This window comes from Lutjanus erythropterus, chromosome 4 (genome assembly GCF_056507025.1).
Source record: "Lutjanus erythropterus isolate fLutEry1 chromosome 4, fLutEry1.hap2, whole genome shotgun sequence".
Lineage (NCBI taxonomy): Eukaryota > Metazoa > Chordata > Actinopteri > Lutjaniformes > Lutjanidae > Lutjanus > Lutjanus erythropterus.
In genome coordinates this window covers 34542744-34569967 of record NC_139320.1, presented here as the reverse complement: position 1 = coordinate 34569967, position 27224 = coordinate 34542744, and the positions used below count along the sequence as shown (strand labels likewise).

At 41.0% G+C, this 27224-nt stretch overlaps 1 protein-coding gene across 2 annotated transcripts in view; it reads right to left on the bottom strand.

Moving 5' to 3' along the window:
• The window catches only part of cux1a (cut-like homeobox 1a), a 76418-nt gene that overhangs the window by 29948 nt on the left and 19246 nt on the right, over nucleotides 1–27224 (bottom strand). For both annotated transcript variants that reach the window (XM_084717772.1, XM_084717773.1), the window contains exons 2-7: nucleotides 23454–23564; nucleotides 16824–16871; nucleotides 11659–11737; nucleotides 8049–8186; nucleotides 4278–4401; nucleotides 820–896 (exon numbers count right to left, since the gene is read on the bottom strand). In XM_084717772.1, coding sequence (XP_084573898.1) covers nucleotides 820–896; nucleotides 4278–4401; nucleotides 8049–8186; nucleotides 11659–11737; nucleotides 16824–16871; nucleotides 23454–23564 — 577 coding nt within the window. The remainder of the gene's footprint in view (nucleotides 1–819; nucleotides 897–4277; nucleotides 4402–8048; nucleotides 8187–11658; nucleotides 11738–16823; nucleotides 16872–23453; nucleotides 23565–27224) is intronic.

The window sequence follows — 27224 nt, the reverse complement described above, 5'->3', positions numbered from 1 at the left end:
GGAATTTTGGGGTTGATACAGACACCAATATTAAGGAGCTAAAGAAAATTCTGATATTGATATATTTTCTTTAGATATAAACATTATTTACATAATATAGAATATATACATAAACAGTTTTTGCAAAAATCCCTGAAGTGGTTATCAAACACTTATGATATGCAATGGAGGCAGAATATTTTACGGCTTAACAATAAACTTAATTTTCCAGAATGATGTCAGAGCACTGATTTAGTAAACTTTCACCAGCATTTTAAATAATTCTAAATAACTATAAAAAATAATAATAATAAAAAAACACAAACAGAGTAAAATATGTATATGTATATTTTAAACTTACGAAAAAAGATCAAATATACATGAAATGTTGCTTATAAAATTAAAATAAATATAAATCATCTGGATTATGTTGTGTCAAAAAAGTTTTCATATTAGCATTTATTGGACAACATATATGTCGATGCCAATAAACTGATATAGCTGTGATTGACTAGAACCCGGCCAATGTTATCGGCTCAATATTGGTCTAAGTATCCCAGCACTGATACTTTTTTAACACTACATGTTTAAAACAATAACAGCTGATTGTAGTCTAGTCCTTAGTTAGTCTATATTGTTCTGCCTGAAATTTGGTTCGCAGCAAAGCCAGACCAGGTTCAGTGACCTTTTCTGTAGCAGCCCTGTGTGCAGGTTTGTTAATGGAAAAAATATATATATTGTTATTTGTGTGCCTAGGACTTTTTCCTTTTTGCTGTTTAATACTAGTATTGTATCAAAGTTCAAAATTCTGGTATCATGACAACTGAACGTGGCTGGTACCTGTCTGCAGGGACTGGGCCTTGTGTTCGGCCTCTTCCAACCTCGAGGACATGGAGTCCTGGCTCTCCTGGAGTTTCCTACAGAAGGAAAGAAAAAGAAAAGCAGGGAGCAGAAAGTCACAGATAGAGATACTGAGTCAGTAAATCTTGGGTTCACACTTTGTGGCAACTATTCTCTATTTTCCCACCATTTCTGAAGTGTTTTCCCCACTAAAATCCTCCCAACACAACCCACTCCTCATTAAGCAGCCCTATTAGGCAGGAATGTCTGGCCACTGGGGCACACTGCACCCGGGGGGAGAGAGGGCTGAGTAAGAGAGGGGGTGGGGGTGGTGGTGGGGGGGGGCGACACAAACCACAAGGATAAAATAGATTCATTCTTAGCATATAAAAAGTTGGGCTCTGCTGAGAAATTGCCACTGCGTGTAAAAACATCAATAATCTAGCACAAAGACAGTCTTTATGGCACTCTTTGATGCCCCCCTTCTCCGCCAATCTGTCTCTTCTGTCATCTCTATTTTTCTGCCCTCTACTTCATCCTTTCATCCTTTCATCTCTCCCCCTCTCTCTCCTTCCCTCACTCCTTGCAGGATAAAATGCATCAGAGGTGCCATCCATTTACTGCCCCTCTCAGACACAGGAAGTCAGCTCTCTGCAGACAGGAAGGGGCCTATAAAACACTGACGTAAAGGAAATACAGTTGGACAATTGATCTTCTACTGTACGACTGAAAGGGGCAGCGAGCTTTAACACAGCTCTGTGGCAAACAGGATGATTGACATGAAGGAAAATATGGGATCTGTAATGTACGTTTAGTAAACAAATCTTATAAAATCCACTTCAAGCGGTCGGAGACTTTTATCACAATGATCACTGAATAAGATTTCCTCTCAAGTCTTTTAATGACTGTAATGGAGGGTGAAAACATCAGTTGCAGTAGTTGGCAGCTCTTCATGCTTTGGAAATAAAGCAGAATGATGCAACTGTACGGAAGTAAACTAAACTACTGACATGTTTTCTTAAGAAAAACCTGATAATGGCACAAGACTTTTTGATATGAGGCTGTAGAAGCTGTTGAGAAAGAATTGCAAGCAGTATTCAAAATACAGTATAGTGATCAGGTCAAACTGATTACCCTAAACAGATTATTATTATAACTAGATTACCATCTAATTGACATTTGTATATTTATTACATGAATATAAGTAATGAAACGGACAGCTTTGCCATTTGCTGTATTTTACTGACCAGTTGGAAATACAGTCAAATCACTGTGCAATAAATTAGACAAATTAAATAACTTTTCTGTGTATAATCCAACTACTTAATGTAGTTTGCTGCTGCATCTCACTGGCTCATTTTTGGCAGTCTGTCGTAAGCTTCCAGGAGACGATGTTTTTCAGTGAGAGAAAATTACTTTTTCTTTTTCCCTTCATGAGTTGAATATGCACACAACAGCAAGTATCATGGGGGTAAGATAAAAAGAAACAGAATAACTGAAGTTTTAAATCACCATCGCCTGTTGATTTTTTGTACGCTTGACAGGTGATGCTCCATGACACACTCTTGGTGACACAGTACAGACCCACTGTGCCAGAGGACAAGTGAGAGGGGGAAACAGCCTGAAAAGCCAGGAGATTTTCACATCTGAAGTGGCTTTAATTTCGGCCAAACCAGAGATGGTGACTGTATTAACAGTGGAAAGACTGACCAGGACGGTTTTGCTAAAATTTTATTATGTCCCTGTCTGATGAGTTTGAAAGAAATCTGTTTTATGGTAATAACAAGGCCATTAAAACTCATCTTAGTTCAGCAAAAGAGAAATACTTGTACTGTAATATACTGGCAATCTATCAGGTATTGGGCCCACAATGGCCGGTTGCAAAATTTTAACATATTGGCCAAAGTTAGCAGACCACTTGATAACTATAAACACATTATTTAAACAGCATTTGTATTGGAATAATTTTGTCCCAAGCTTTTTGATCCATATGCAGTCTCCACTGCACTGTTAAATGATCAATACCACTGATAAACAAATAAACTGATGCAGTAGGGAAAAAAAATCTGAGAATATCTTTCACTTGCTTTATTACTTTGAAGGGATATGCACAGCCTACAGATATATCATAGTATTACATTTGCATAGTGGAGAATGGCACGACCCTACAGACTACACATTAACCTGACAACAGCAGCTCTCTGTACTGTATTTTTGAACTCTATGACTGGCCCTGTACTGAATTTAATCTGTTGCTTCAGAGTTTATTGGTTTTAAGAATTTGGCAGTGCTTCATTTCCCAGTTAAGATACATTTTGAGGTTTGATACACTCATCACAGCCTTTAACTCCCGCTCACCCTCAGTAAAAATATGCCGCCTCTTTAAGCCCTGAGGCTGCACCAAATAATCGTATGAATGCTTATCATTTCTACTCTGTGCACATGTTTATTTATACCTTTAATTTGAAACAGGAGCACATAGTTACTCAAGATAACTAAATTTAAGATTGACAGCTCAATTCTCCACCTGAATTTAAAAAACTGAACTAAATGTGGGTTTAAACTGACCCCCATCATTTGACTCTGGATTTATTGATTGAAATAGGAGGAACAGTGCCCAAGTCTGTTGTAAAGTGAAACAATATTATGGCTGCCTGGGCTTCAGGTAATTAGTTTAATTATCTTTATGTTGAATGTGCTCCTTCCTGGGCAAGGACAGTATCAGTGTGACTCATTTTAGCCTTTGTAAGAGTTAATAACACCGTTTCTGCAGTTGGAATTGTTTTGTTCATGTTCCTAAAATATCTGGCAGCAATTTTGAGCTTATTTATTACTGCCACAGGCTTCCTGTGTATCTGAAAATCACACACTTCAAAATGCCTTGAAAATGGGCTTGAAAAGGAAGTAACCTATTAAATCGAAATATATTACTTTGTGTCAAAATAAAGTGACACCTAAGCACATTTTTTGTCATTATAGTTATTTGGTGGTTTCCACTCAGTTGCTGTGTATTTTCAGACACAGTAGAAGGCTGTGGCAGCAATTATTCAGAATAAAATGGCTGAAATATATCGTGGTAGAGACAGAAAATAGGAGTCTGCGGTGTTGATTCCCATCAAGACAAGAATGGCAAGCACCCACATGACAAAAATGCTGGCATTGTCTTTTATGTAGGTTATTTTCCATTCCTGCATTCATCTGAAAAAGGGAGGCAATGCTGGGGAAGCAATAAGCAACAATTTGTTGATTAAACTGATAACTTGGAGAAAACGTCCAAGGACTATTAGCTGAGAAGAAATTATCAAGTCATGAATAGCTCTGCTAAATAAATGTTAAACCTTTCACTCAAAGATTAGAATCATAGCAGTTCTGCCTGAGGGCACAATGACCCAAAGGTTTAAACTGGAAAAACAATGCAGAGGTTGTTACTCAAAACACAAACACACAAAAAGTCATACCTCTCCTTCTCTGCATAGTCGTTGTGTAGCTGGAGCTGCTTTTCTTGGGCCAGGTTCTCTGCTTGGTTCTTCAGAGACTGCTCGTACTCGCGGATCTTCTCCTTCAAGGCCTTAATGGTCACCTCTGGAGGACATAAAAACATGAAAGAGTTAAAATACACTGTAAAAACATTTAAAAAAAAGTTTTTCTGACCTGGAACCTTCAGTTCAAATGATTTACTTTTCTTCTTTAGAGGAACTCAAATCACTGAGTTTTAGAAAGTTGGGGAAAAAAACAAAAACTGTTTTTCAAAAATTGGTCAAAATTGATTTAAGATTTTGGTGCCTGAAAATTGAGTGGTTTTATCAGAAAATATTAAGGGAACATTTCACGCCCCAAAACAAAAATACATATTTTTTCGTCTGGCCTGTACTGTTTCGGTGTGAGTTTCAGAGTTTTGGAGATATCAGCCATAAAGATGCCTTCTTTCCAATATGATGAACTAAATGGCACTTGGCTACAGTGTTAAAAATCAGTGTCTCTTTCCAAAAATCATGACATGGTTACTCAAGATTATCCACAGGTGTTGGTGTGAGCAGTTTCATGTAGGAACTACTTTCTTTCTGCAGTAGAAAATAAAGTAGTTCTGATATATTCTACTGCAGAAAGAAAGTAGCTCCTACATGAAATTGTTCACAACAAGTTCTGTGGAATATCTTGAGTAATCAGGTCATTATTTTTGAAAAGAGACACTGGTTTTGAATTTCTCAAATGTATTCAGCGGCATCTAGTTCCATTATATTGAGGGGAACGCAGATATCTCTATGGCTGATATTTCCAAATCACTGCAACTCACTGTGAAATACAATTTTTGGGTTTCTAAAACTCAAAGATTAAAGTTCATCTAAAGAAGAAAAGTAAATTTTCGCAACAACAGATTAGTAGATGGGAAAACTGCTGCTTTTAAATTTTGAGTTTTCTCAGTGTTTTAACAGTGTATGGACACTTTGAAAATTATGCAGAAAACAGACCATGGCCGTTTCCTCAATGTGATAAATGGCAGTGATGACGATAACGCTTTTGACGGAGGGGGATTGACCTTTGCTTAAGGAGCAGTGTTTCATATCCCGCATTCCTCCTCTGTCAGCACAGACGAAGGCCGTGGCCCCTATGGCTCCTGCCTAATCTTTACATCCATGACTGGTATAGAATATTCAGCGTTCAACCAACAGTAGATATGTTGTATTCATTAGGGCTGCATTAGTGCTGAAACCCCATAACCTGCTGACGGCTGAGCTCTGTATGGGGCGGCCTGAAATAAATCTAACACATAACTGGGGTAATAAATAGGCCTCCATGTGTGTGTGTGCATGTGTGTGTGTGTTTCTCAGAGAAAGATATAAGTGAGTGAGACAATGATAAAGAGCATTGCTGCTTGCTGCCTTTGACTGAGGGCTCTTAGCACTTTGTGTGCGTGTGTGTGTGCGTGTGATTTAAACTCCAGTCTCACTGCTCTGACACATAATCAATAGAGGAGAGTCCCCTCAGAGCCCTCTTACCCCTTAACTGCTTAACTGAACTTTAAACATTTAGGTTGCGGGGATCAATGGCCCCTGCACTCTTCGCATGTGTGTGTGCGCACGTGCACGTGCAAGTGTGCAGGCGGGTCCGTGTGTGTGTTTAACAGGAGTGGGAGTTCCACAGTGTGTTTTGGGGTTTAAATATCCCCCATCTATTGAGGCGGGAAGGAGGGATAAAGGATGAGGGAACAGGAAAATCAATGGCAGAATGGAACCCTGCCGCTATCGAGCTGTTCCAATTAACTCTCGCTGAGGAAAAGGGGGATTCCAAAACATTCCCTGCTCGCTCACTCACTCCTCTTTTTCGACTGAAATTACACCACTTTTATTACCGCTTCTCACTCATCTCTCTCTGCCTTTGTCAGTTTTTCCATCTTTCTTTACCCCGAGGTAGCCTGTCGTTTTTTATTCATGAAACTGTGCCTCATGTTTTTTTTCCCCTGAAAACCTATTTGAAAATGTAAAACCTTGTACATTTTTTGTGTTTGTGAAAAATTTATGAGGCATTAAAATATGTTGAAATGTGGCCTCTTCCTTTGAAAAGGGCTTCTGAATATGTGTCTTTGACCTTATAGTTGCATTTTAAAATTGTCTATATAGCAACATGCAGATATGATGGTGAGGTTATCCTAGAGCATCACCCCAGAAAAAATAATAACAGCAATATTTATGTTTGAAAAACAGGTTTTGATTAGGAAATAATGTCTCTGTTTCATAAAAAATTAGATTGCTGCAATTTTTCACTGGAACAATTTTAACTGACATTTTACATGTTGAATTTTACTTTTGACAGTGTGGAATTTCTCAAAGTAGCAGCATTGAAATAGTCTTACAAAGAGTGACAATTGCAATCCAAAAAGTTTGGGCTGCTATGAAAAAAGTAAAATAAAAACCGAATGCAACGATTTGAAAATCCTTTTGACATATATTCAATGTAATATAGTACAAACACAAGCTATTTATTATTCAAACTGATAAACTTTGTTTTTTTTGTAAATATATTAACTCTGTATTTGATTGCATGCTGTTTTCATCTGTTTTATGCAGTATCCCAATGTTTTTGGAATCAAGGTTGCACTTTTGTTGCAGTCAAAACCCAAATCAAAAATATGCAAATTGTATATTGTCATACTTTGAACAGTATCTCAAAAAAAACATGCACTGATCACCTCAAACTACATGTTCATGTTCACGACTTGGCAAAATCTTCCACTCTGGGATTGCACAGATCCGGTCTTTCCACGTACACACCAGGTCACTCTGTATATTCTTACATTTGATTTCTTTTAGCGGGACAATGTACAGTGATAAACATCATGTAAATGTGACAATGTTAAACTGCTTCCTAACCTGAGGCAATGCGAACAAGCAAGCGAACATTGAATTGTTTTGATTTTTTCAATGAGAATGTCCTAATCTGCTCCATGCCTCAGTGAGCAGGCTGAGCGATGTGCCGTTTGTTTGAAGTTCCACGCTTTAGCTGTATTTTAGAAGGGTTTGACACACTTGCTTCACCTCCAACCTATATTCTTTGGTCAATATCGACGCTGACATCCTTAACGTTTCAGTTTCACATGACAAAGTTGAGAACAGCTCTTTTTGTATGATTCACAACACGTTCCTTATGGGAATATCCTAAAAACCCCATGATTGGAAGGAAAATGGGGAACTGTTTGGAGTTATAAGTAAGCAAACTGCCCCCCAGTTATGCAGAAACAGAAGTGACTTAAGAAAATTATGTTAGTTATGAATAAGAAACCTATACACTTAACTTTCAGATCTGCAGACCAGAGAAATCACAAGCAGCGCTGCTGCGATATTGCTCAAATTATATCTCGACAATTTTTGACACTTTGCTGCATGGTAGGAAGCAGTGTTGGCCAAAAGGCTAATTTTCAACTGTTGTGCCCTGACGCGATATTAAATTTGCCATTCAAATAACAATATGTGTATGATTTCTCTTATTATTACTGCAGTTTCACCATCTCTGCACACTCATTGGTTGTAACTGGTCATAGTAATAAAAGTGATGCAGTATATGGGGGAATGTAACATTACAACACTTCAGACTACCACAGAAATTCTAATTATAGGTGCGTGAAATTTTGATATGTGATCATCTGTGATTAATTGCGTGGCCTACATCCATACCAGTCTCAAAGTCAGAAAAAAGAAATCCAGTGTGTGTCCTGTGTGTATCCTGTCTCTAACCTTGGTTTTTGACCTCTGCAAACTCTTTGTTGTAGTCCTCCAGTGTCTCTCGGAGTTTGGTGTTCTCTGTCTCAATGTCGTGCATCCTCTGGAGCTTCAGCTGCAGCTGCTGAGCCAGCTCCAACACAGGTACAGGATCTGGCGGAGACAACACACACACAACGTTAACACATGGCAAAGCAGATTACACAAACAAGGGCGGCAAGGTGGTGTTGTGAGCTAGGAATAACTACGTTCAAGGCCCAGTGAGAGCAAAGCATTTGGCCTGGTGAAGTGTCCTTGAGCAACGCAATGAATCAGGAGCGCTGTCCTGAATGTGATCCTGACCTTTGAACTCCCTGGGGAGAATCACTGGCGGCAAGAAAAGGCCAAAAAACATCACAAATAACTAACAGTATTATGGTAAGGTGAGTTATATGTACAGTCACTCATACATCAGACAGCTTTAGTTCAGAGCTGGACTGTATTTACAAAACAAATAACACCATCCGAGAGTAGATTATCACAGATTGAAAAATAGGGATGTCACAATTTCATTTCTAAATCAAAAAATGATCGAAATCAGCTAAATTGAAAATAAATCAATAATTTGAGTGAGCTCAGCAGTTCCCCAGTATTTCTCTCACACCCACACCTTTCTGAACATGTCCAAAGCAAAACAGCCAACAAAGCATAGCTTACCGGTGGCCTGAAGCTGCAGTTTTCACTTAGAGATGTATTCAGTTCTTTGACTGACCCTCACTGTCCACTTTTGCTATGATTATCTAGGTACTAGTTCAGTGTTTCTTGCTTGTAAACATTTATCCACGGCACATTTCACACAACTTTACAGTGACAGCAAACATAACACAGAACAGTCCAGTAACTATTATGCTTATGTAGTCATGTTATAGCTGACTTAAGTAACTTAACAACCCCCTCAATTGATCAAATGTAACTTGTGTAAATCATTTTGAGGAATAGTTTGAAAATGTAATTGAAAGTTAGGAGCAATGTGTAACAATTGTGGAGCTGATGTTCAGTGACTGCCTGTCTCACTGCCTGCCAGGCAAGTATAGAAGTAGAATAACAAAAGGTCAGAATAGAATAGAAAATTTCAAAAGGAGGAAACAGTGTTGTCGGAGAAGACAGTATTTTAACTGAGCATGTTTCCTTGATCTCTGATGACATATCGTGGTCATTTTATGATTTCTTACAGTAAATATATTACAGACTCACCCTCTATAACCAATGATCTGTTGATCTTCACAAATCAAGACTCTACAGCATAGCCTTCAGCGATGAAAAAAAAGTTTAAAAGGAAACTCTAATTGAATCATGACCTTAAAATGTAAAGTCAAATTGGATTGTGGATTTTGAGAATCGTGTCTCCCATACTAAAGAATTATCAAATGAATCTGTCTACATTTTAATTTGTATTTTTAAATATTTTTAATTTTTTTTAAATATGTTATATTTGAAATTATAAATATCTTTTTATTCGTGGATATTATATGTAATAATATATTCCCCAGGTATGTTTATGGTCTGCTCTTCACCATACTCTGATCTTTGATTATAAAGTTTAGTGTTCATCTGTAAAATAGTCTACACTGGACATGTCTTAATCATGAACCTTTAACAGGCACATTTGAATATAGTTATTTGATTTTACCCATTCTTAACTATTGATATCAACCTAAAAGAAAATCAAGTATTAATTTGGCTCCATTGTAAATACTTACAAATATGTTATTGCACTTCACTGATTAAAAAGAACAGAACAGAGATTTAGCTTGCCAAATCAGAAAGGTCATGGTTAGTTTTTACATTTCATATCAACAAAACTTTATCCATAAAGGTTACTGAATGATACACTATCCGCCATTGTATCAACTGTTTTGAGATAAACTTTGATTTTGTATGGGGAAAAAAACTGAACTGCGTCAACTGCTGACACAGCAAGAGAACTGGATACATGATAGTCGGTACCATAGATGAGACACATTAACAACAGAGATTACTGGGCTATGATCAGTTAAAGTGCTCACTATGATGCTGCTTGAAAGCAAGAAAAAAAAAAGAGAAACATGGGAGCAGACAGATGGACAAAGTGGAGCCGTAAAAAAGGCGATGCAAAAGGTAAATAAAAGATTAAAGAAACAGAGACAGCAGGAAGAAAGACAACTTTCTGGAGGCATTTTACCAACATCTCTGTGAACACACAGCAGGGTTAACTGTCAGTGTGATGAAGAGAGCCCTGTCAGTCAGGCCAATCACATCTGATTGGTGCTCATGGGTGGCAGACTGGTGACAGGCAGCCAAGAGACGCGGGCGACGCTCATCAGCATGCCAGCTAAAAGAGCAGTTTGTGTGTGCGTGTGTTTATGTGTGTGTGTTGTACAGATAAGAGGAACTGACAGCTTACAGCTGGGGGTAAGGGCTGTGTGTGTGTATATGTGCATTTGTGTGTGTATGTGTGTGTGTCTCATGTCTGACGCAGTTAGATATCTTAACTATGCTAATGAGAGATCAGTAGAGAACGATTGGGGAGTTTCATGCTGATTTTGTGCTGTCAAGGTGACACACCATGCCGAGCTAAGCGTTGGCACACACACACACACACACACCTTGACACGCAAGTTACACACAAGTACAAACAAACACTAAGGAACATTAACTGTATGCCCTGAATTTGGACTGCGTTGTGTCTTGGTGCCCTTGAAAATCAACTTTCTCTCCCTCTTATCAAACCTTTGTCCTTCAGATCGCCAACGCGCACCCCCTCCCCCCAAATCAACTGTACAGCCAGTTAAAAGCAGTTTGACTCGTGGGCCACTGGTGCTGAGCGCTCTCGCCAGACACCTTTAATCTAAAGCAGAGCACACTGGGCTGACTAACCAGGCCTTCAGCTGATAGAAGACAGAACAAAACACACTGTTTCCTCTTTCAAGACTGCTGCATTAGTCAGGCTGGTCTGTGTCTGCGTGCGTGTGTGCATCAGGCATTACATCATTGTCTCGCTGCAAGTTAAGAATAGCCCCGTCAGAGCTGGCGCTGACTTATTGGGAGCAGTACAATCCAAAGATATTACTGTAGGTCTATCCATGTGGGAATATGATGACCTCCTTACGCTATAGATGAACTCAACTCCTCTCTCATTCCTGCATGCAGGGCCCCTCCAGGGCTCCCATACAGCTGAAAATCTCCAACCAGTAGCTGTGACTCTGTGTATGTGTGTGTGTGTGTGTGTGTGTGTGTGTGTGTGTGTGTTCTGCATCCCTCCTCAGCCTCAGTGCGCTGAACGTGACTGCTCATGTGTGTGCATTTTGCAGCAGCCAATCGTGGTCGCACTTGTCATCCATATCAGGACACACCTTCTGTTAAGACCCTCTAAAGGCTTCACCAGTGGGGATGAGATCTCGTGGGGACATATTAAGGCGTCGCACGCGCCTGGTTGCACAGTGAAGGAGCACCAGAGGGATGGTGTCATGATTTTTCTCTTCCCCTGTTGGTGCTGTCTGCATGGATAAGAGGAGGGTCTCCTGATCATGTTTTTTTCTTTTTTTTGGGGGGTACTTGGGGAGTGTCTAGACAAACACAGACAGACACATAGATGTTGGACTCTTACCTGGGACATCAATTATTTTCTTGTAGACGTTCAAGAAGGCGTTCTCTGCTTCTTTACTTCGCTTACTCAACGCATCGATCTGCAAGGAGAGAACGGGAGAAAAAACACTGGTTAATTGTCAGTTACACCACCTCACATCTTGAGTGTCACATCCACACACTCCAAAGGCAGGCCCATTAATTTCACAGCAAGACTAGTCTACATATCTGTCTGTCTCACTATGCATCGGTATGTTGCATGCGAGTGTGGTCGTCTTGACAGTGGCTGCGTTGGTGTTTCCTTCCCGTGGAGTCTGTTCAGCTGTTCAGCCGATGACGGATGCGTTTCGTTTGCTGCGTGCCCGTACGTGTCCGCGTCGGTCTGTCCTCAAGTTGAGTGTGCCTAAGTCCGTCAGTCGGTCGGTGTGTGTGCGCCTGTGTGTGAATGTGTGTGTTCGTTTCCCCTCCAGCACGCTGACATCATTAAACAGCTGGCTCAGTCTTTCCAGCCACAGCAGGGGCAGATTATTCAGTCAGCTCTTAGCAGCAATACAGTGTGGATCCATTACTGATGCAGCCATTAACACAAGAGGGCACGGCATGCATTCCATCACTGATATTATTGAAATGGACAGCATTAGAATGGATCCATAAGAGATTAATTCCAAAATCATTCTGGGGGATGACTTTTTACACTGTTGTCAATGCTGAAACATGAGGCAGCATGCTCTACTACAGCCCGTGTGTCACACTCCAATATGAGAAGCAGACAGAGTAGGCGAAAACGCATCTGAAATCAAGTCTAAATCGAGGGAAACAGATGCCAAATAAAGACATTCAGAGGGTGCTACTGTACTGGGCAGAGCTACAGCTGACTACTCTGGCTCACGCACTCAGACTAAACAGCCTTGTGTTTCTCTTCCAACTCCTCCAGCACACTCACTGAGAGAAAAGGAATAAAGACAAAAGCCTATATAAGTCCAAATATAAAGTCTTCACATTCCCAGCCAAGCCAGTAGTGTAGTTGATGGGTGGTTTAGGGGTTCTTGCCACTGTAAACAGAGCGGGCTACATGTAATACTGCCTGGGCTCCTATGGGAACCTAATAAATCTCTTCACATGGCTTTGATTCATCTCTAGTTTTTTAGCCGCAAAACATCTGGCCCTGTGTAGGCTGGTGCCAGCACCCCTCCCTCTTTTTCCCCCCTTTTATTTCTCTCTGTCTCTCCCTCTCTCTCAACTTCTCCCTTTTGTCACTTCCATGTTCTCTGACTCATTTTTTTTCTTTCCCTCAATCTTATTCAGTGTCAGTCTTTCTCACATGTTTCTCAGTCACACACTCATGTCTAAATTAGAGATGTACAGATACACTTTTTTCAGTTCTGATCCGATTCCAATATCTAAATTTAGATATCCACAGATACTGATACTATATCAATACCAGGGCTCTTTCTCTCCATAGTGTTTGTGATTATTTATTATCATTATTCTTGTTTTTAGTGAGATTACATGAAGCTGAAACTGAACTTCAGTCTGGAAAACTTGTGTAGTTTGTGCAATGTAACTTGTGTAGTGGTGCCCTTCAATCATTGCAAGGCACTGTAGGATTCTGGTTTGAGACATTCACATGTGCAGTCGATAGGGAGAGAGACAGCCTGCATTTGGATTATTTCGCGTGATGCATTGTTGAGATTTTAAATTTAAAATTTTATGTTCCAAATGTTACTTTTCGTTAATGTTTATAATGGCTTTGTCATGCGTTTGATCAGATCATGGTGATTTATGGGGCTGAGATTGCACGATTAGATATTTGGGTTTGAGGCATATTGCTATTCTTAAATATTATTATTCCAAACTACCCTGCTACCTTTAGCTGTTCCTGCTCAGCTAGTGCCATAAGATAATAATAAATAAAATTAGATGTTAGGCTAAAATTAATAGTACTTTGAGTTTTGACCTTTTCAGGCTCCTGTAACTGAGCAGTGTGGAGTATTGAAGCCAGAGTAATAGACGGAGTTAGCAATGTGATATCAGCAGCTATTAATTTGTTTCCAGAGAGCAGAGGAAATATATACTTGAAAGTCTGAGTACATGTTGTTTTATTGTAAGTATGTGAAGTAAAAAGGATCCGTTTGTTAAGAACGAGCGCTAGTTATTTCTATATACATATGAAAATCGATTCAGCAGTACAAAAATCAATTCAGGAAAAGAATCACATTCAGAAAAATAAAGAATCACAATAATTAAGAGAACTAGTACCTTTCTTCACTCTAGCTGCATCGCACCACAGCATTTTGGAAAACATTACCCTGACATTACATGCAAAAACAGAATAGAGGAATGAGGTGTACCATTAACTCTCAGTTCACATTAGGTAGGGCAGGTTTACAAATAGAATATGCATGCACGGTAAACACATGGCATTGTGAAATTTAGATCAGAATGCAGATTGGTATCATGAGCCTGATAGCCACTGAATGCTTTACGTCATTATTGAGCCCCAATACCAGTTGATCAGATAGGTCTCATCTGTAGCCTAAATGGCATGCACAGGGCGAACACACGTACACACATATGCACGCACACAAAGCGCCACTACTATATCTCATTCTCACATCATGCTGCATCATGCACTTTACCCTCTTCATGTGCTGTATGACATTGAGTGATCAGGATCCTCAAATGCAAGGCCACTAATGGGAGATTACTGATGCTGAGCACTAATACCTCTCACACACCAGCAGCAAACCTGTTCATCAGTGTCAAAATGTGTGTACATATGTGTGTATAGTAGGAGTGTGTGATCAGAGGCTCAGAGGACCAGAACACCATCTCATGATAAAGGATGAAACACGAGCAAACCAACACAAAAAGATGATCTGCCGATGGCGGTGAAGGAAGCTGGCTGGCTGCGTGACTGTACAATGACTGGGCCAAGGTCAGTGGTACAGCAGCTTTATATAGCCCGACATGGGAGGCAGGAAATAGACATTTAATGTAGGACACACCCTACAGTTAGAGGCAGGTTAACTGCAGGACCAGAGCCATTAGAAGACCACCCAGGATTTGCAAATACAACCCTGCTGTTCCAAACTGCAGCTCTTTCAACCAATCCTGATGACATCTGCTATTACATGCTCCCCTGCCCCCATCCCACACACACACATGCATACACACACAGACCCAAGCAAAACAAATGAAGTGACACAAATGATACCTCACCAGTATCAGTAGGTTACCGATGAGAAGTGCTTGCAATTGCAAAAGGGATCCCTGACACATCCACACACACAAACACATACACACATACGTCAGCAACTTGTGCCACCATCACTCAGCACTGCCTCGCTCCCATATCTAACCCGTAGTGTGTGAAGGGCATCAGGCTGACCTGCGTGTGTGCGTGCATGGGTGTGTGCATGTGTCTGTGTGTGTGTGTGGCCCCAGTGGAGTCTGATAAGGGGAGGCTATGGGAAGCAGAGACTGAAGCCTTGGATAATGGAAAAGCTTATCTGATCGATGGACCAACAAGGAACACTGAGCATGCAACATACACACACAAACACACGTACGTACGTACATACGTATGTATGCACACACACACACACACACACACACAAAACCCGTTTACCAAACTGAGGCCTTGTGGAAACACTACTGTTATTGGTAATAATTATGACCCAAGGGAACTCCACCTTTCAATGACAAAGATTAAACAGAGTATCAAGACCTCCAAGTTCCTCAGCTAAAACTTTTTATTGTTTTGTCTGGTTTCCACATTCACTTAGTAAAGATTCAGGCTCCTGGGTGAAAAATGCTTAAGGATGAGTTACTGTGGGACTTCCAACAGGAAGACCCTCTGGTTTCTGGTGCTGTCTTGTCCTTGATCAAAGCACCAAGGGGTAAGCAAACAAAGCCGGGCTAAAATTACACATTCTCAGAGCTCTTCGTGTTGTGGCATGCAAGCGTGCAGAATAGACGACTGATTGATGGGCTGCTCTAAGACTGGCGCGGGTGTACAGTATTATCTCAATAATCATAAGATAATGTCTTTCTCAGTTCCGCGACCACCCACTATGCGCCTCAGCGTGTTCTGCTGTGCACGCCGTCGAGGTGTGTCAACATGAGTATGGTGGAAACAGCTGACAAAGCCCCAATTATACTGCTGCCGTTTCTATTCTCTAAATAGACTGCGGATCATCAGCAGAACATGGTGGAACCGCTATAAATTACAGCATTTTTACATGACCACTGGCTGTGGTTGCTGCTCTAACACAAGAATATGGAAAGTAACCCAGTGTTAAACTGTAATATTCTATGGCCAGTAGCAAAGCAGCCCTGTCACTACCCATTGAGATGATTTTGTTTGTGTGTCTGAGTGTGTGAGTGTGCGTGTGCATGCTAGGGAAGAGATACTGTTGGGCTGAATGTCCACCCACTCCAACCCCAAATAACGCCCCAGTCTAAACCAGCCGTTTCCACTCCTACCCTCTGACTTTCACATATGGGAGTGAACTGGAAATGCGTGGCTGCCAGAAAGGAGGAGCCATGATGGAAATAGGCCAAAATGATGGAGGAGGAGATAGAGGGGGGAATGGTGGGAGTATGATATAGCGTGCACACACACAAAAGTCACCTCTTATAGGTCAGGGTACATGAAAATCGAGGGCGCAACATTAAACTGAAAGTAAATAAATGTGCCACAATGAACGAAAATGGCTCATGATTCACTAGATCAACATTAAAAACAACAAATAACCCCACCGAATCATGCAGGCAAACAAAGTCTGAGGAAATGGCATTCGGTGAGTTGTGACTGGCTAGAGCCGGGGTTTTGTGGTGCCTTTTTTTTTTTTTTTTTGCAGGATGCAATTTAAACACACCCTCGGGCTACAGGACTTCATGAATAGGACAGAAAATCAAGAGCAGAGCAGAGCGAAGAAAAGAGGGAGAGAGGAAAGAGGGGAAATGAGATAGTGGCAAGAGAAAGAAAAGGAGATGGTAGAGAGTGGAGAGGAGAGGAAGAGAAGGAAGAGAAGACGATTTAAGAGGAAAGCAGAAAGAGTAAAGAAGGGCAGTGAGAGGGAGCAAGACCAGTCAACGAATGTCATGTTTATGAAATGCATTGTTGGAATGTCTAAGTCTGTCTATCACTATGTCGAAATAAATTCCCAATAACAAACTCACCTCTCCTTGGAAGCTCTTGAGCAAAGGGGCGACCTGTTTCCGTAAATCCTACAAAAATAAAAAAAAAAGGAGGTTAGTGAGTTTCAAAAATTTGATCAATTTTAATCAATACCTTAAAAGGTACTGACCAAAATAACCCAGTAATGAGTATCTGAGAAACTCTTCCAGTGAAACGATAACTGCACTTGATTCTTTGTGTACCCTGACATAGAAAAAAAAAAAGACTGTTTGCTTGCAGCCAATCATCGCAGGCATTCTTCAATTTAATGGGATGTGTGATTGGCCCACTACCACAGCAGCTACAACCCATACAGTCTGCGGTGTGGTGAAGTCAAGCTCAGTGCATTTTAGGGCTGCTTTGTTTTCACTGTTGATTAATATGTTGTTTCTTTTCTTGATTAATTAATTTGTTATTTAGTCCAGAAAATAGTCAAAAATATTGTTCACTGTTTCCCAAAGATGATGTCCTCAAAAGGCTTGTTTTGCGCATAAACCAAAGACATTCTGTCTATTGTCATAGAGGACTAAAGAAACCAGAAAATATTCACTTCTGAGAAGCTGAAATCAGAAAATTTTGACTTCTTTTCTTAAAATATTACTCAAACTAATTATCAAAATTGTTGACATCTAATTTCATAATTGATTCCTAATCGATTAATCATTGCAGCTCTAGTGCAGTGGTTCTCAACCTTTTCAAGTTGCAAACCCCCAGAATAATCAGGTTGGTGAAGACAGTTGAGGTATTACTGTATAACACTCAAAAGGTACCAAACTCACGTAGAAAGATAACTGCTTTGACACTCACAAAAACACTCAATAAAATGATCTATTCTAAGGCAAAAATTATATCACTGGTGCGGGCTGTTTAATGTAAAAATCATTCCTTAAGGATGCACCAATCGACTGGCCAGAGACTGGTCAGTGTGAACGGCCCTGACCAGTGACTGGCCGGTCAGCGTCACATATCCGATTCTGTGCCCCATCATATTCACACACGTGTTCTGCACGAATGTCACATCATGTGTGCAGCAGACAAACTGACCATGATATCACATCTACCACAGCGCTGATCACAGCTACACACACACACACAGACATATGGCTGTATGAAGTTGGTGTCAGCGACAGATTCCATGAATAGGATAAAGAGAAGACAAGACAGTCTACAACGAGACAGAGCAGCTGACAATGTTGCAGAACAGCCGTAAACTTTCTAGTTCTTCAGGCTAATGTTAGCCACCTATAGACTGCTGTTCAAAGACGGACAGTTAAAGTCTCACCTCCTGTTCTGACTGAAGAATAAACAACTTGTGTCTCCTCAAACATTTTGTCATGCAGACTTGTTTAACTTCTGCATCTGTTTTTTTTCATGGCAAAGTTTCACTGCAGCAAGCTGTTGCACCGCATCTGTCTCTGGTTTGTTGACACCCTGCTTCCACATGAGATCATGTGAAATCACATCCTGTGAAATCCCGCAAGATTGAATGATCTCGCAAGATTGCGTTGCCCCTATTCATAATCTTAATATGAAAATATGATAAGGCCTGGCTGTAAGCTGAGGGACTTTGGAGAAAATTTTAAATGGTATTTAACGAATACTTAACAGTCAGTATTCTATTATGAACATCCAATTTAATTTTTACAAGAAAAGTTGCTGTCAATTATAGTTCTACAAAGACTGAAAATCAGAATCGGCCAAAATCAGAATAGGCAGATCAGACCCGTAGTTTTAACCATTAGTGAGGTGGCTCTTAGATTTCTTGAGGCCAGGTGTAGTTTGCATATTCTGAGTGCTTGTTCCTTATGTAGAATGTCTTTAAGGGGCTGACGTCATCCAGAGATGCTTCCTGGCTCTCGTTCACTGCTGTTTGCTACAATGTGTTACATTTTATATCATCTGGCGACCCCCAGAAATTCTCTCACGGCCCCTTTGGGAGTCCTGACCCACAGGTTGAGAACCACTGCTCTAGTGTATATGATGGAGTTGGAAGTTCAATGCGCCAAGATGTCAACTAAACTTTCAAAACTAGGGATACACTACACACCTATAGTGTCTGATAAAAAATACACGCATAAAACACACACTGGAAAATGTGACAGTGATGATCAGAGGCAGTGAAAACCTTCTGAGTTTTATACTAACAGACCATGTCGTGATCAAATAAGTCACTAATTGAAATCAAGTAGCGACCACTCTTGCCAAAGCCAATGAATCATGAGTGATGCGTGAGCAAGTGATGAACACGGGTGTAGGGAGGCGGCCAGGTTTGTACCCTGAGGTGCTCTGGCGGGCTGCATTTCTCATCAGAACAGGTGCAGCACCACCTGGGCCACCCAGAGGCACCACTAGTGCGTGTGAGATGGAGGAGAGTGAATGAAGCACAGAGTAGGCCTACCGTTAATGCAAATTGTCTTCGCGCACCAAGTTTTTACTATAAAGCAAATGCTTTTCATCCCGCAAGTCCCATTGCATGACTTTCCAGTACGAGTCAGCGGTTTCAGATTAGATAGCCAGTCGAGTATGTATCAGGGGAACATGCAAATCACCATGCTGTTAGCTGAGCCTACATCCTGACAAACTGAACTGGAGCGTACGGTAAAAAGCACGGCAGAATAGGACATTCTGTACAGGAACATTTGATTTGCACAGTTTGTGGACACACACGTACTCACACAAAACTGCCTAATGAAGATGCGAACTAGGGCAACGACAGATGTGTGCTCGGGAGACTCTGCGCCTTTTAGAAGCCTCCTCCTAAAAGCCTAACCGATGCTGCAGGGGCCGGTCTAATCCCAGGTTGGTCCAGACAGGCCGCTTGTCTGGGGCTGAGGACAGGTCGTGACCTCGCTGACCCTGCCCCATTGTTACCTCATCAGGGGTCGCTGTGGCTGTTTGTCTGGGCCAATTCAATATTCCCCTGCTGGGGATAATGACCTCCACCCCGCCCCTGCCCCCGCCTACACCTCACTCCCTGCTCAGGCTCTCCCCTTCTCTCTGTCTCTTTCTCTCTCTCTCTTACACACACACACACACATACACATACACACACACACACACACACACACACACACAGCAAGCATGCACAAAAGAAGAGAAGTGGCAGTTCTGTCATTTGCATTAGATTTTGATTATATCCTAGTTTTCCATTCAGGAATTCAGTTTCCTTTCAGTTAGTTTTAGTTTCAGATGACCTACACTAGTTCCTGTTTAGATTAATAAAAATACTTTTTTGTTTTTAATTTTTTTTTGTTTTTAAATTTATTTTGCTCAGTTTTAAGCGTCACTATTCTATCAGAGCCAAGTGAAATATGTTCAAAGTAGGGCTGTGTATTGGCAAGAAACGGGATACAATACATACCATGATACGGGGTGACAATTCAATTTACTGCAATACTGTAAGCAAGGTGATATATTGCCATTTCATACATCTAATTTTAGGAAAACTGCCATAGTATGAAGAACACACCACCATATGGAAAATGACTAAAAAGTTCAGTTTTTTAATAATCAGAACAGTAAAGATAGATAAGAACACTGCTGTATACCAGTCAGCAATTTAAATTTAGCTGCCAAGAGTCTTCGATGAAGTATTACAAAACATAACACTGCAATACTCAAGTGTAATGATGTTTTCTCACACCCCTAGGTAGACATATGTTTGTATTAGTGTAAAAGGGAAAGGCCAAACTCAGCTTTTTTAATGTCAATATTTTCCTTTTCTTTCTTTAGTCCTCTATGACAGTAAACTTACTATTTTTGGGATGGGGACAAAATCTGTGGACATCATCCCAAGCTTAAGAACACTCATTGACATTTCTCACCATTTTCTGACATTTTATAAACCAAACCTCTCATTTTTGAATGAGATTAATTGACAAAGAAAATAATTGTTAGTTGCAGCTCACATATTCAGTCTACACAGCATATCATTGTGGCTTCAAATTTATGTAAATGTTTATGTATACACTGTGCCCAAGAAAAGAAGCCTGTGTAATGTAATGCAGTCTAGTCTAGTAGCACTCCAATAATTACTACCTTTGTTCAAATCATAATGTTCAGCATTTGTTGAGACGGCATCTGCACGAGGAGGAGCCGCCTCACCACTACCATGAGTTTGTAAACAACAATGTGAAGCTGCTGTATTAATCTTATTGAATTTTTAGGCAGAGTTAGAACTGCAACAATTAATTAACAATTTTGAGTTATATTTCAAAGAAAAGATATCCAAATTCTCAGGTTTCAACTTCTTAAATGTGAATAATTGGGGGGGGGGAATCAACAACACACACACACACACACACACACAGAATATACATTGCACCCACAAAAATAAACACATTCAAATAACATGCAGACGAAGCCACTGCTTTCTGTTGAGGACCCAAGCTCTGAACCCCTTTGGTCCACTCTGTGGTGCTCCGCCCCCCTGCCCCCTCCACTTCCCAAGATTTATGACCATATAACATAACAATGCACACAGACACCATGGTCAATCTGTGTGTGTGTGTGTGTGTGTGTGTGTGTGTGTGTGTGTGTGTGTGTGTGTGTGTGTGTGTGTGTGTGTGTGTGTGTGTGTGTAGCAGGGGAGCGGAGGGGGGCCAGGCAGCAGGAGATGGATGGCTGGTGTGTGAGCTGCCGGCAGACAGCAGACAGGCCAGCCCGAGGAATCCTCCAGGGAGTATGGAACTCCCATTCGCTGTCTGTCTGCCCTGCAGCTAAACACAAACGTGTGTATGTGCATGCGTGCACGCACACACACGAGCACACACAAAGTTGTTTTACTACCACTGCCTCTGGCTAGCAATCTTTGGGACATTTTACAACCATTCCCACCCTTGCCTTTATAACAGTGTGGTGGAGGAGTCTTGACTAACTAAAAGGAAATTAAGAAGTGGATGAATAATTCAGGCGACTTAGGAGGCACAGTGAGATGTAGTCTCAAAAAAAAAAAATTCAACAGTGTGTCAGTCCTAATGAATTATGAAAACTTTGTTTTCACGCTGCATTTCTTTGCACTACTTTCAAAATGCTACAAAAGCCTGCATGTGTGTGTGAGTGTCTGTGTGTGTGTGTGTGTGTTATTATGCAGACCATGAGTGCAGTTCACGCCGAGTACAGCTCAGCAGACTAGACACAGTCAACGTGGGCCGGTCTCCTGGTTGTTGAATAATGGATCAGAGACGGACTCCCGCTCAGCCTAATGCAGTCTGATCTGATGTGACTGTGATCTCCGCTGACTGGTGCAGACCACAGAGAGCTGACAGCCCCGCTCTATAGGCTGGTCAACTACACACACACACACACAGCCACACAAGAAAAGACAGCAAACACAGCTCCAGCGATTTGCACACAAGGCGATCGGGGCGTATTTTTTAATCACGCGCAGGCCGTCACACGTTATGAAGCAGCCTTGATGCTCATGCACTTCCAAACGCCGGGAGTTTTAGTGCTGATTCCTACTGAGCCTGTTACAGCCCTGTAATGAATCCTGTCGCTCGTCTGGCCTGGCTCGGATTCCTCCTCCACATACCAGGGAGATGCCAGGGGCCACACAGACGCCAGAGGAGCCTTCCTAAATCACAGCCTTGTTACACTGATGAATGTGTGTGTCCTGTTCTGTGATCTAGGCTATCTGCCTCTGAGTGTTAGTGTGTGCACCTCTGCTTCTCTGCATGTTTTCTTTGTGTGCGCCACCTCCGTGCATGCTGCTAGTTATGTGGTTCTACTTGAGGATGAGATTAGAGATGAATGTGTAGGGTAAAGTGAAATTAGTGAATGCAGGTACAGTTTCCTCTTGTGTATATGCCCCTCTATACACCGGGTGGGCTACAAGCTGAAGTCAATAGTCACAATCCTCATCCTGTGGTAACTATAATAGGCCTACTGTCAACTCCGCCGAGAGTTGACAATTTTCTATCCACCGTCTACTCCATTCATACATAATTCATACTACCATCAATAATTCACCATGGTGACATTACCAATAATAACACAACAATACTTTGTTTTCACTGTGTGGTTTAAAATGTGTTGCCTTGGTAACAGAGATGAAACAAATATTCCCAGGAGGAGTGATGGGAACACAGGAACAGGACAGAATTCCCTCCTGATCCCACTTAGTAGTGTTGTCACACTCTCTTTCTTTCTCTCCCTCCTGCTCTGCCTCTCTGTCTCTCCTTTCTCTCCCTCTCTCCCTCTCTCTCCCTCTCTCCCTCTCTCCCTCTCTCTCTCTCTCTCTCTCTCTCTCTCTCTCTCTCTCTCTCTCTCTCTCTCTCTCACACACACACACACACACACACACACACACACACACACACACTCATGGACCACACTTTCTGCACGCATAAAAAACTAGGTCAGATAATACAAACTCCTGAGGGGTTTTCTGTTTTGTCTCTTTAGGATTTCAGGGAAACTAATGGAGAGACTATTTTTGGGAGTCAAGCCCGCATCTCTGCGCCGTCTACTCCTCCCCAGCTTTCTCAGTAAATAATCACCGCTACGTTTATGAAGAGGAGAAGAGGCACGGAGAAAACACAGAGGCAAAAGCCATGATTGTCAAAAGAATCGCAGGGTGTGTATGCGTGGCGGTGTTTTGGTGCATGTCCGTGAACATCTGATTTTCTCACCTCTGGTGTGTTCTTCTTGAACTCGCGGCTCAGGTCGATTAGTTTCTTCCTGGTCTGTTCGCTCTCGTCCTGTCTGTTAGCAAGCTGTGTGGCAGTGGCATCTAGTTCTTTCTGCAACACAAACACACAAACTTCTTGAGTTGGTTAAGAACAGAGCTGCACATTCTATCACACTCATTATTACTGTTACTGTCATTACAATAGGACTGCAACTTATGATTACTTTCATTATCAATCAATCTGTCAGTTACTTTCTCGATAAGTTGTTTGGTCCATAAAATGTTGGAAAATGGTGAAAATGTCTTGGTTTGTCCTCAAAATGAATACTTGATTCAGGGATCAACAGTGCGGATTACCCACTTGCCCGAGTAACGTTGGGCTAGCAAATCTAGCTGACTTAAGCTATCGGTTAGTTTCTCGATTTAACTGATTAGCTGTTCGATCAATGAAATGTCAGAAAATGATGAAGAATGGTGATTACTGTTTCCCAAAGCCAAAGGTGACATCCTCAAATGTCTTGCTTTGTCCACAAATATAGAAACCAGAAAATATTCAAAGAAATTATATGCACCAAGCAGTGCTGTTCTCGTTAACGATGAAAAAATTATTTCGTTAGCGCACCTTTTTTTCATGACTAAAACGACGAGAGGAGACGAGACGAACATGTTAGTGGGTTGGCTATAAGACTATTAAAATGCATGGCATTTCCTCCAAATGCTGAAGATATCAGCAATGCACCTGCATCCTGTCCTTGTTTGGTCACGCCCACCACCGGGCACAGTGCACACCAGGCCAGTCACACACAGTTCATGGACCATGGTGGCAACGTCAGCGCAAGGGCTTGGTGGGCAGAAAAGACGTGATGATTTATGGATATACTTTACACATAATCCAGCAGAAAATAAAACGGATGAGAAAGTCTAGGCTAGCGCTATCAAACTGGTAAGGAATCTGGTTATTATACAAAAGTGTTAAGAGAGTGAACTGTTGCTTTATGAATTGCAATTAAGATTTCCTATATCTGTATTGGCCTAATTTAATGTTTTAAAGTCATTATTTTTTCAACTAAAATTAATGACTAAAACTGGACTAAAACCCTTTTAGTTTTCGTCAACTAAAACTAGACTAAAACTATCAAGGATAGAAATGACTAAAATGTGACTAAAACTAATAAGCATTTTGTCCAAAAGACTAAGACTAAAACTAAATCAAAAATGGCTGCCAAAAACAACACTGGCACCAAGTGCTTCACATTAAAAAGACAGAATGAAAATAAAAAGAGGAATAAAGCTTCATAATTCATGTAAAACAAGATGAAAAATAAAACCCACTCTTAAAAATAAGATAAAGCATTAATCAGCTAATTGTTGTAGCTCTACATTATAATAAGCATCATTGTTATTATTCAGAAAAAAGACGGGGACTGTTTTCTGACTAGACAGCAGACTCCTTGACCTATCTGGCATGCTGTGGACTACCCATCATGCCTCAGCTGAACTTGGTCCAGTATGTTGCGGTAGCAGAGGCAGAGAACAGAACCACAGGGCAGATGTCCCGCCAAGGAAAACCCGTCTATACCAGTAGTTTGATCTGCTACCAGTGCAAGCAATATCGGAGCCATTCAGCCTGTCAGTCAATCCGTCACCGCTGAGTCGGGCATGACAACCACTGTGATAGACTACTACGACTACGCACACGCAGTTCACAACAATTATTGACTGTCTGCACCAGACGACCCCTCCCCTGCCCACATAACAACAGTACAATTATCAACAACAGCGGTGTTGTCAAGGCAGAGGCAGGGCCCGCCTTTATCCACATCCATTTTGCATTGTTATTAATAGCTATTTATGGGACTTGTTCCAGATGATGGGCCAAGTGCTGACATTAACAAGACGTTCAGGCCTTGTAAAGATTGTATCTCTCTCTGCTGAGTGTGTGAGTGTTGCTGGATTATGTTTCTGTTGGATTCTTGCCTTCTGTCACGCTCACTCCTTTTTTCCCCCCCTTCATTTTTTCCGTCCTCACTACAGATCATCCGCTCACTCATTCAACCAGCAGTACCTTCTCCTCCGTTTAAAATCTCTCTCTTCTCCCTTTAGCCCGCCTACCCCCTTTACTTCTCTCCCCCTCCCCTCCCTCCATCCCATCCACCTCCTGTGAGGCCGCCCACCCCTGAGAGTGATTAAACGCTGCTGAAGGGCCGTTATGCTAACTAACACACTAATCATTTAATACACACATTACCACAGGGGCCCTTGTGGCTCAGTCTGCTGACAAGGTCCCAAAACACACTCACGCACACATGCCCACCGCTCCACATCGCCCACACCCCCCAAACACATACACACAGACACACAAAAATACAACCCTCTAAAGAAATAGTGTGATCAAGTACTAATTAGAAGATTTTTTCCCCCCCATCAGCATTAAGTTTAATTCCCTGACCAGACGTGATCTCGTTTTATCCACAAACCATAAAAAAAATACAACAAATGTTGGTCGACTGTCCTCTGCAATGGATTTTACGCAGTAGCATAGGACATTTGAGAGAAAAAGTAATAATAAAATAAAAAAAAACTGCTCACTTGCTTACATGCCATCTTGCTCTCACTGCCCATGGAGCAGTTGATGTAGCAGCCTGTCTGCCCATGGCCATGGAGCAGCTGCACTATCTGTTAGTGAATTCGAGCGTGCGCAGAAGCTTGTGCAATGCTTGATGAAAAAGAGGAACCTAATAAATTTTAATCATGTTAAGTTAATTGTCAAAAAATAGATGCTCTAGTTCATGAAAAGAGGTGTAATTATTATATTGGTAAAGATTAGCTACAGGAACAAGAATATAAGGCCCAGTTGGATCAAGATATTAACAGATATTAGTCACTGGCAGATATTAATCACAGTTTGGTGTATTAGGCCTTAAGGCTTACTTTCCAAAATCATTTAAAATATAGGCCTAATAAATCAAGGGAACACTTCAGTTTTAAGCCTGCTCTGAAATTAGAAGGCACACAAGCAGGACAATTTAAGGTATATCCCAAAAGCAAAGCGATAATGCTAGCATTAATCATCTAATATGTGCCATTTAACAGCAGGAATTAACGTGGAAAATATAGAACCTCCCTCTGAGAGTACATGATCTGAATCACTACATAAGTAAAATACCAAGGAGGAGCAAAAGAGTACAGGTTTTTGATTATGAAGTGTGTGTGTGTTTGTCTGTGTGTGCATCCGCGCATTTGTGTTACACACCTCAGGACACAATTAAGTGCATCCAACTTGAAGAATAGTTTCAGTAAGTTAATTAAAACTTAATAATATTGAAATGAAGTTTGGTTTGCATTAGTGTCACCATTGCCTCTAAAACACCGTTTGGCTCTTATATTTTTTACTTTCCTCTGCAACAATTAATGAATCATGAGTCAATTATTAAATTATTTCGATAATCGAATTCATCAGTTTGAGTAATTTGTTAAGAAAAAAATCCAAAGTCCAGCATCTTAAAATGTTGATCTTTCCCCGTTTCTTTATTCCTTTATAATCTTTATAATCTATAAGATGAATATCTTTAGGTTATAGGTAAAACAAGACACTAGAGGACATTACATTGGGCTTTGGGAAACCCTGATCTCCATACTTACCATTTTCGGACATTTTATAGACCAAACAACTAATTGATTTATCAGAAAAATAACTAGGACTAATCCACAATCAAAATATTGTTAGTTGCAGCCCCGTCTTAGGTCTGGGTTTACAGAAGTAAGGACAAAG